Source organism: Coptis chinensis, chromosome 4 (genome assembly GCF_015680905.1).
Source record: "Coptis chinensis isolate HL-2020 chromosome 4, ASM1568090v1, whole genome shotgun sequence".
NCBI lineage: Eukaryota > Viridiplantae > Streptophyta > Magnoliopsida > Ranunculales > Ranunculaceae > Coptis > Coptis chinensis.
The window spans coordinates 83,453,841-83,464,360 of record NC_141459.1 but is presented as its reverse complement, the minus strand read 5'-3'; the positions used below and the strand labels follow the sequence as shown (position 1 = coordinate 83,464,360).

Below are 10,520 nucleotides of genomic sequence, written 5' to 3'. Positions count from 1 at the left end.
CATGAGTAATCATAACTGAAAAAGATAGTAATATTCATACTGTCCATCCACGGGCTTTATAACTCACCAAAATTACTTCATATTTTGACCAGATCATACTTTATATTTCTATGTGATATTTGATGACAATTTTCTCAAGTCAAAAACAAAAACCAAAACCTAAATTTTCCTTATATAATGGCACCCGTTCGAAAGACGGGTTCGAAAACTAGTTGTATGTGAATAATAATAATAACTTAAAATCCCATCTAACATCAAAAGATGAGTGGTCCAGCGGTGTTAATGTTACAAATTCTATCCCAAGTTCGAGTCCCCTAAGCCAATTTTGCATAAAATTCCCAAATTGATCAAACTGGGCTATAATAGTGTAGTATGGGTCACATGATTGTGGGGCCTTTTTAATGGCCTATGATGTAGGGGCCCTAGGCGGCTGCCTAGGTTGCCTACCCCTCATAGTCGGCCATGGGTCACTGACAACTAGGGATGTCTGAAACCTGAGAAAAAACATGCACCGAACCCTATCCAAACTCGACAAAACCCGAATTCAACCCCATACCAAAATACATGCGATGGGGTTTGGTCACTCTTAAAACCCAAACCGTTAAAAAGGTTAAAAAATCAAAACCGAACCCCAAGATGTACATACAAATTCAATAATTTCTTACTTTTTTACAAAATAATACACATCTTGCTATATTTGCTACTATTTTGAAACTTCAAAGTTGTGAAATTCACCTCCATTGATTCAGATCATATAAAAAAGTGGTGTGGTGATGATCTTATGAAAAAAAGAGTGGCAATCTCTCTTCATTAAAGTTGCTCTCAATTAAGGGGGGACCGGGTTTATTCCATATCTGAACCCAAGCTCCATGGGAAGTTAGATCATTAAAACCCAAACATCTAGGGCGGCGGTATTGATACCCCATAAAGTGGGACTAGCACCCCTTGGGATGATATAGGTCAGCAAAGAATCTGTTCAAGACACTAAATAAGTTTTTTATGGGGTGCCCAACATCTATTATAACTAAAATTTCAGAGATCGATATATCGGAATATCAAAATACAAGAGTTTGGCATGGAGATTTTATACTATGCCAGAAAGTATAAAAATAGGGTTTTGAGTTTTAGTGATGAAAATAGAGAGAAGCAATTTTTGATGATGATGGAAGGAAGTGAGAACATACTTGAAATCATAGGGGAAGAAGTAGAAGAAGAAGAGTTGGAGGATGATGACGTGGACATGATTGATGTAGTAGTAGAGGAAAGTATAGAAGAAGGAGAGATTGAAGATGAAAAACAACAACTTATTATTAATAATAATAATATTACTGAACAAGAGGATAACAATCTATCAAATAAAGAAATGGGACCCACTGAAATAAATAATAATAAAAAGAAGAAGAATAGGAAGAGGAGGAATAAGAAGAAGCAGAAACCGCTTTCTACTATTACTGATGTTAATAGGTTGGTATTACTAGAATGCCCTTTTGTTTTTTGTTTTAGTTTTTTTTATGGTGTTTGTTTTGGGCAGGTTTGTTTTGGAGACATGTAGAAAGTTGAAGGAGAAGAAATCTTATTTGATTTGGAATGCTGTTGGGTGTCTTGGTGTTGGTGCTGTTAGTGACCTTGTTCAAGAGGTAATCTTTTTTCCTTATTAGGTTTAGTTAAGGATGTTAAGGATTTTGAAACAAACAAATGTTTTCTATTGTTGTTTTTATATGCTGCATTTGGTGTTGGGATTTTTCAATGCAATTGTATTGAAACCAAATTTAGATGTGTTTGGTTTTTTGATGGAGATATTGCGTGGACTACAAATTCAAAATCTTAAGAATAATGCACTTGAGTGTTTCGGCTATGGCAAATGTTTTCGAAAAAAAATCCAAAATTTAATTTGTTAAACTGCTGGAACACGTAGTTGTTTATTCCATGAATTTCCGATCTGAAAGATTGTTGTGAAGTGACCATCTTATTGAGATTTAGCGTTGTTCATTATCTGATAATTTGCATTTGTGCTTATATTCTACTGGAAATGAAGGACTTTCATAGTGGGGTGTATTTTTCGTTAAAGATGAATTGACCAGTAGATACAGACCTATACTTAGATGAAATTGGTAGACTAGAAATGGTAAATTGTACAAAGAATTTCATATGAAGAGAGTTTGAAATGACGATGTTTAGTTGGATTGAATGGAGAGTTGGACTGCATTAAAATAATCTTTTGGTGAAAGTAGATACAAAAATGAATTGGATAGAAATAGATAGAAAAATGAAAAACGAGACCAGACTGAAGCTACAGCTCCAGATAAAGCTGGATAGAAAAAGATATCATTGGTTCTGATGAATTTTTTTCCTCGAGGACAAATCTTGATCATGACTGGTGGTGATGATTTATTCAAAAAAAGGGATGTTGTGTTTGGCTGATGTGCTCATCCTTTTCAGCAGGTCTGTACATCAGCTGCAGTGATCAAACTTTGTCAAACATGGTATGTGGGATGCCTGAAATTAGTGACCTTTTTTTTTTACTGCATATATCTGTGAAAGTTCAAGAAACATCTTTTTCCTTGAATTTTGTGTTGGTATTTCTCTCTGAATTCCCTTTACAAGGGGTACGATAAGTGCCTCCCCCCCCCCCCCCCCTCCTCTTTAATATATAATTTCCTCCATCTTTCTTTTGCTCTTCCTTCCTTTAGTTTCGTCAAGATTCATAACCTATTACTTCCTGACTTGAGAAAGGGCCTAATAGGCCTGCAATCTAGTCGTACTTGAGGAAATCATGACTTTCATCTACATATTGTTCCTTTGTGCTCATAATGTTTTGGAAGTCCTTTTGCGGCCCTCTCACTAGTCCGGAATTAAGGGGTGGGGCTACCGATTATGGCCGAAGTAAGGGAGGGAGAAGCAATAAAAAGATAGAGCAAATTATGCTAATGAGGGGAAAGAGGTATTTATACTTTATCTGAGGGAGCAAACTCAAAACTTTATATAATTACAAGGTTTGATAAGTTTGTAGATGAATGGATGATATTGTGATTTTCTTAAGCGAGGACCTCACACGGCTTTGATTCCATTGCGGAAGGCATTTTTTGGCCTTAAGCATATTATGTCAAAGAGCAAGGTGTTTGGGGCGGTTGATACAAGTGACGTAGATAGGATGGCAGACACTATTGTGTGTGGTTTCTGAATATTATCTCGAGCTTCTGCTTGGTGCCTAGCACAAGGAGGGCATTATATGGGAACCTAGTATTAAGATCCTCCGTTGGAAGATGGAAAGGTGGCAATGTTGCTACTTATCAAGAGGGGCGAGAATGATTTTGATTAAGAGCTCTTTATCTACCAGTGTCTACTTTATGTTTCTGTTTCTGATGCCTCACTGCATGTTCAAAAGGGTAGAGGGTCAATTCTGAGGAGAACCGTAGGTACCACCTAAGTAATTCAGAGAGTGTGTGTTTGTCCATGAGAGGTGGCGGTTTGGGATTGCGGAGGATCCTAGAGTTCAATATGTCCTTAAAGGGCAAGTGGCTCTGGAGGTTTGGGGAGGACCGTGATATGTTGTGGAGAGGAGTGGTCAAATCTACCTATTGGTGAGACTAACTAACTAGGTTGGTACAGTGGTAATAGTTTAGGCCCTATGGGTGTGGGGTAGCAAGGTATGGAAGAGTATTCAGAGAGGTCTTGAGGGTTTTCAGAGAGCGAGAGAGATCAGGTATGGTCTAGGAGACAGGGCAGAAATAGATTTTGGGTGGATAGCAGAGAGACCGTTTTTGGATTTCCCAAGAGACTTTGCAATCTCAATTTATAAAAATCGTCCTATTTGAGAATTCATGCGGTTTAATAATGGTAATTTTAGTTGGGACTTGAGCATTTATGTTGCCATGACAAATTGTGACATTTCAAGTTTTGCTGCCTTTATGTTGAGGCTAGAGGCGATATTAGTTGTAAGATCGGAATCAGATTTTCATATTTTGGTTATAGGCAGGGATAAGAAATTCTCTGCCTAATCCTTATATTTGTCCCTTGCTTCTCATCTCCCTTTTGTCCGTCGGGGTAGCATAATTCTTGATTCTCCTAGCTCTTATATCTGGTCAGCAATAATGCCTTGCCATGTCTCCTTTTCCATGTCGTGTGCAACTCATAATAAGATCTTGACCATAGATAACCTAATAAGGAGAAATTTGTTTTGCTAACTTCTGCCTTTTGTGTATGGCTAATCAGCTAATGGCGAGTCAATTAGTCACGCTCTCATCCATTGTCAGTTCTCCTGGGAGATCTAGAGTCATTTTGCGAGTCAATCTGGGGTGTATTGGGTTGTTCCTCATCCAGTGAAAGAGTCGTTGGTCTCTTGGGTTCTAGGGGTAAATTCTCTGAAGGGTTTTGACTGTGGGGCATTTTACCCTTTGCCATCATGTAGGTTCTGCGGCTGGGAATGAATAGGATTCACTTTGATGGTTGTGTGTCGTCTTTGGCAGAAGTTATTATATCGATCAAAGAATTCACTTTCCGTGGAGAGACACACCATATGGAGACTTTATGTTCAGATGGATTGATTGAAGTCCCTTACCCCTTTTATTGTATTTTATTTTTTGCATTCTCCTTGTAGTTTTCGATTTTCATAGTTCCTCTTGTTGTATTTATGTGAGATACCTACCTCATGCCTACTGTATTGATATTATGATTATTATAAATGTATAGACCCCCATCGACAACAAAGTACATGCACTACAAGGTTTAGATCTTTTCTTTGCCGCCCATGGTTTTCCATTGTTGAATTGTTTTTTTTTCATTGTGTTACTTGCTCTGAAAATTTCATATTGTGGTTTTAGGTTTATGCTATTCAAGCTTGTGGAGGTCAGATGACTGTTGATGGGAAGCGTGCTCGCAATGGGGGTGGCATACTATGGAACATTCTGAAAACCCGTGAACCAAGAGCTTATAAAGAAATAATGACAAAGGGGAAGGAACTAGAGGTGCCTCTCCTCCCTCACTTTCTCTGGCACACACAGTTCCACACACACACTCGTGCACAAGAACTTCACTAAGTCTCTTTTTGCCTTGAATTGTTATTTTTCGGTTAGTAGTACGTTACACATTTGACATACATTGGTACATTGTAGAAATTCTGCTTCCACCAAATTTAGCATTCAAGTTACTAATGTTACGAGGAACTGACCTTAATACAATAATTACAAGTGTCAACTTTCAGTAATAGATAAACAGAAAAGGCAAATCATTAGAATCTCCATATTGGTATGGTGCAAGTTCTACTTACTCCCAAAGAAGCTGTTTTAGACAAATTTTCTGAAATTGGAACTGTGAATAAGTACAATTTAGATGTAATCTTTGAAACCTTGGTATATTACACGCAAAGCAGTGCATTGTAATTGTCCTATGATTTTCATCTGCTTAGCACTGTAAATGTCCTGTGATTTTCATCAACATAACAGCCACCCAGGGAAATAATGTTAGAATTGAATTCTGAAGAACTTGGTTAGTAGGAATTATTGTCCTTTACCGCTAAACAAACAAGAAAACTGACGGCTTAAAAGTGCCTTCCATTGTGAAATTAAAGTTATATGACATGGAGATTGTAGAAACTTACTAGTAAGTAGTAACTTACCTTTCCAATTGTATATACATCTTCCTTGGTCTTTCTCTAAACTTATAACCAGGCAAAATATTAGGTAATATTTTAGATAACATAAAATATATTGAAATTTTGGGCTTTTGGGCTTTTGGAGAGTGAAAAGAGCATTCTTGTTGTGAGCTTCTTACTAATCAAACCATCACTTTAAAGTTTAATCTACTCGTCCTGAATTTATGTTCTCTGGTATAAATGTGATACTTTGTTGGAACTTGGAAGTTGTCATTCAGTTTTCACGTTCACTTCTGACTTTTGAATTCCTCTTATCAGTTCTCGCATATGTTTTGATCCTGAATTGAGACGGATCTGGCTAGTTTTTGTGAATGTGATCTCATTTCATGATCTGGGTACTTAAAGGAATTTTTTCTCCTCATTTAGTCTATGCTTGCAATGTGTTAGTCATCCAAAAATTTAGTGTCTATCTAAATCATGTAAAATTTTAGACAATGGACAATTGAGAGAGAAATGAACAAACTAAATATACGAAAAAGTGGGCGTGCTATAAAAAATACTCTACCTTAAACTGTGTTTGCACGTGAATCACATCATTCACCAGTTTTAGTATTAGATTCAATTTTACAATTATTACCAAAGATTTTGGTAATAAAATGTAGGGCATGCATTTTTTATTTTATAGTTGACTTTGGGCCTTTAGGGGCAGGATAGGTAGCCATCTTTAATAAGTTCCCCAAATGAACCACCCAACCCAAAAGAGGAAGGAGGGAAGCGCTGATTTTCTGTGGATATCATCTCCCAAGATTATCCACAAAAAAATCAGGTCATTCGTATATGTCAAACCGCGTCAAAGGAAGTGTCAAGTCTTAGGATTTATGTAATGTTGTATATCAATTTTGCAATATTTTATATACGGTTAGACATTCAAATGACCCATGGTGGGGAGATCATATTGGGGATCTCTTGGTATCCTACCCCTTGGCTATATAGTATATACACGGTAACCCTGTCACTATATTGATAAGATCAGGAATTCATAAGGCATGGCTACTCAACAAGGGGTTACCAGCTTACCATGAAATAGACTGTTCCAGCCCCCACAAATGTGGCCCAATAATGCCCAATCCAATCCAACACAAGCCCATAGCCCAATCTACAACTGACCTACCTGCAATCCCATGATTAGAGCTCAATCTACAACTGACTTACCTACAATAAAGCCCATGCTCAAGCCTCAAAGCCCCTTCTCAGAGCCCAATTTGTAGCCTACCTACCTATGTATCTTTGACATTCAGGCACGTGGTCTTGCGAGTCAAACAACTTCCAGTCCACATTCAAGAATAACCTCTATCACTAAAAATCGTGTGATAGTTCTCCAACTGTTCTCCAAGTTCATCCCACGATTGGAATATTAGAGACGAGGAAGTAACTGATCACCGATTTTACCTATAAAACCCAACATTGGTTATTCTCCAGAACTCCGCCTCGAGACTTGATCCCAAACAATTCAACTGGGTACGTAGGCAAATTCATACAAAGTCCAGTCTCATCTTTCACAAACAATAATCTCCCTCACAATTTCAAAAATTACTTCCGACAACAACTGGTGTGTTTTAGCAAATCTTGTTGAAACATATTGTAGTTATATGAATTATTTTTCGAAAAGTTCAACACAGAAGGATCCACAGTGAGGGCTCTCCTCTTGCCGCTCAAGTTTAACACTCAACTTCTGCAAATGGAATTCCCTTTCCAAGAGCAACGATGGTTTTCAACAGCCATCTGCAACCGAGAGAGTGGAAATTCATATTGCATATCCAACAACTCAGGTCGACCGTCGTCTAAAAAAATAGGAGAACAATAACAAAAATCTGAAGAAATAAATGCGCCAACTTTTTGAAGTGATTTTTCAGCAAGATTTGCTAAACCAGTTGCGGTCGGAAGTGATTTTTGAGATCGCGAAGGAGATTAGTGTTTGTGAAAGATGAGACTAAACTTCGTATGAAGTTGCCTACGTACCCAATTGAATTGTTTGGATCAAGTCTCAAGGCGTAGTTCTGGAAAATAACAAGTGTTGGGTTTATAGGTTGGATTGGTGATCAATTACTTCCTCGTCTCCAGTATTCGAATCGTGGGATGAACTTGGAGAACTGTCACAGTGATGGATGTAGTGATGGAGTTTATTCTTGAATGTGGACTGGAAGTTGTTGGACTCGCAAGACCACGCGCCTAAATGTCAAAGATTCGTTGTGGTAGGTAGGTAGGCTATAAATTGGGGCTTTGAGCATGGGCTTTATTGTTGGTAAGTCATTTGTAAATTGTGCTCTGAGCATGGGCTTGTATTGGATGGGGCCACATTTGTGGGGGCCGCATAAACGACTATTGATGTTATTTTCATTACGCCCAAATATTGTGGTAGGCCGTCTTGGAAAGGTTTTTGGGGAGTGGGTATTTGTTGGTTCTTTCTTGTCTCCTACTTTGGCTTGCTTTGAGGAGTCCATTATGAATCCCCTTCAATTGGGACTTGGGACATATTGATAGAGATATAAGAGCAAGGTGGTTATAACAAATGGTAGCTATGTCCTTAAGCAACCTTCTGAACTTTTTTGTATTTTGTATGTGAAGGTCCTGGCTCGTGGTTTTTAAAATTGGGTTGACAGTTTTTATTTCAGAGACGCTTCTTTCGTTCTTTCTTTTTAGGGGGCTGGGTGATGCTTTTGTTCGTCAATATGGCCAACTCATTTGTATTCATAATTTCAAAGGATACAACACGAATAATGATACCTAATGGATACTTCTTTTGCACTTGTACCTCGTATTTGTTGAACCCACACTTCTTTAGTACTTCAGTTGTTTGTTCTGTCAATGGTGATTCATTGTACTTGATTGCAATTAAGTATTATTGTTTTTTTTATAGGAGTGTGCATTCCTGAATGCTATCTAACATGTGACAATGTTGTGATCATTAATATCATAGTACCGAAATCTAATGTTCCCAGAAATGTGACGTCTCCATCGTTGAACTGAGATATTATTCCTCTCTCAAAACACTATTTTATACTATTTCTTGGTACCAGGATGGACCTTAAGTTTGAACAGTTCCCATCACACATTTAACTGTTTAATGACCACGACATACCACGGTTGATATTGTACCCACTTAGACAACCGAAGGCCCAAACCAAAAGCTTGCTCGGCCATTGGCGTGAGGTGTTGAAAATGATGTTTTTTCTCCTCAACACAAGTAAAGTGACACCCGATTCAAGTTATCCACTATCTTGGATGGGTTCCTACTTTCTAGCCTATGTGGGATAAACCTCATGGCAGTCATGGGGTCTCACAACCTTGGGTGCGAGCACTCCATGGATCTGATACCAAATTTGGGGCAACCTACCATGTCACAACAGTTGATATTGTTCCCACTTATCCACCCAAAGGCACAAGCTCACGGGGTTTCACAAGTCGACTACCTTAAGAGCAAGCCTTCCTCGGACACAATATCTAGGATCTCAGACAGTTGGGGTAAACCCCAATGGTTATGACATGCAGCAAACTTGAATTGTGTTTGTTAATTTGTTTCTTGTAGCGTTGTTATATTTGTGCTACCCTAAAATTTTACGTAATTATTCATTAAGCTTTGGTGTTATTTATCTTCAAGCGGTTTCAGATTTTAGTAATGATAAGAATCGTGTCTTCCTATTTTACCTCATTACTACCGAGTTTCTTGCTCATTTACTTGATTACAAAATTTGTAAGTTTGGAATCTATCTTGTTTGCAGAAGCAATTTAGGAAACAGAATTTTCGGCAAGGACCAACACAAGATAAAGATGTCCATTATTCAGAAAGAATTGCACATGCTCCTTCTGATCAGATTGAAGACCAAGCTTCAGATGGTTCTCAAATACAGGACGAGGGTCGCCCATCATCTGATAATGGACGTGTATCTGCCTTGAGTAGGATAAGGGTACCTGTAGATTATGCCGACCTGCTTGGAGAGGAAGTAAAAGATTGACATGAGAAAATGTGAGATTTGATCGAAAAGGAATTTATATGCGGTTGTTTCTGTGTACTGCTTTTGAGGCAGATTCTAGTCCCTTCTCTTCCCAGCTGAGGTAACTTGGATCAAAAATTTATTTCATAAAGATAAGCAAGTTGCTCTTACTTGATGTTTTCCAGTTTTGGTTTTGTAAATTGCATTTTCTTTTTTTGGGTTTTATAGAAAGGTTGACATCTTCGTTTTTAGCTCTATGCATTGCGACACCGTGCTTTTGGACAATAGAGACACTTGGGGTGATTCATGCCAGAGTCTGATTCAGTACCTGCTCCAAATCTCCAAGGGTTATACCTTGATGGAGTTTATAATTATTCTGGTCCAAATGGAAAATGTAAGATTTATTATTACCTCTAGCAGTTCAATACTTCAATGTGTTACCCAGTTGACTCAACCACCCACTGCAGAAAGTGGGCCTGATGTCCACACTTAAGCTGTTAAGCATAATATTTTTCGAATGTCTTATGTTCATGATGACTTATTACAATGTTAAAGCCATACTAGAGTGTATTGGTGAACTGCAAGGCGTTATAGACTGCAAATGTTTTTGGTTGCGTTGGAAAATGACTGGGGACATGGAATATTATATATGGGAAACTAGAAAAGAAAATTTGAAATGGCAAACTAGAAAAGAAATTTTTTGTGTCTAGTGTGTAGTATGTGATTTTAATTTGCGTATGTGGACTACTGGACTGTGAAGTCTGTTTCGGCATAAGCTTGGACTTGGGCTGATTTTTTGGTTAAGGTTGAAGTCTTTGTTGCCATTGTGTTGTATTTTTGCTCAAGGTTGAAAGGCCTTGTTCCTCTGGGAGGAGTCCAGGCCACAGACATTGCAGGTCTGGTAGCTGGTTCTCAGCTTGTTTAGAAGTTTCTCTTTG

The 10,520-nt window shown here is 38.1% G+C and overlaps 1 protein-coding gene across 2 annotated transcripts; it reads left to right on the top strand.

The window, feature by feature from the left end:
* The first annotated feature begins 924 nt into the window (after window positions 1-924).
* LOC147505187 (phosphorylated adapter RNA export-like protein) lies at window positions 925-10,160 on the top strand. 2 transcript variants are annotated; one of them, XM_086557756.1, is made up of 5 exons: window positions 925-1,464; window positions 1,532-1,637; window positions 4,821-4,964; window positions 9,370-9,703; window positions 9,835-10,160. In XM_086557756.1, exons 1-4 carry the CDS (start codon window positions 1,076-1,078, stop codon window positions 9,601-9,603), a joined length of 873 nt encoding a protein of 290 aa, XP_086413882.1. In that variant the 5' UTR covers window positions 925-1,075; the 3' UTR covers window positions 9,604-9,703; window positions 9,835-10,160. The 2 variants fall into 2 exon arrangements, with proteins under 2 accessions (XP_086413882.1, XP_086413881.1); XM_086557755.1 differs by having other exon boundaries at window positions 9,811-10,160.
* The last annotated feature ends 360 nt before the right edge of the window (window positions 10,161-10,520 follow it).

What these genes read in the sequence shown, in the direction of transcription:
- LOC147505187 (XM_086557756.1), top strand. Translation starts at nt 1,076, where the DNA reads ATGGAGATTTTATACTATGCCAGAAAGTATAAAAATAGGGTTTTGAGT. An exon ending in TTAGTGACCTTGTTCAAGAG is followed by an intron (nt 1,638 to 4,820) that starts GTAATCTTTTTT and finishes TTGTGGTTTTAG; the next exon opens with GTTTATGCTATTCAAGCTTG. An exon ending in CAAAGGGGAAGGAACTAGAG is followed by an intron (nt 4,965 to 9,369) that starts GTGCCTCTCCTC and finishes TCTTGTTTGCAG; the next exon opens with AAGCAATTTAGGAAACAGAA.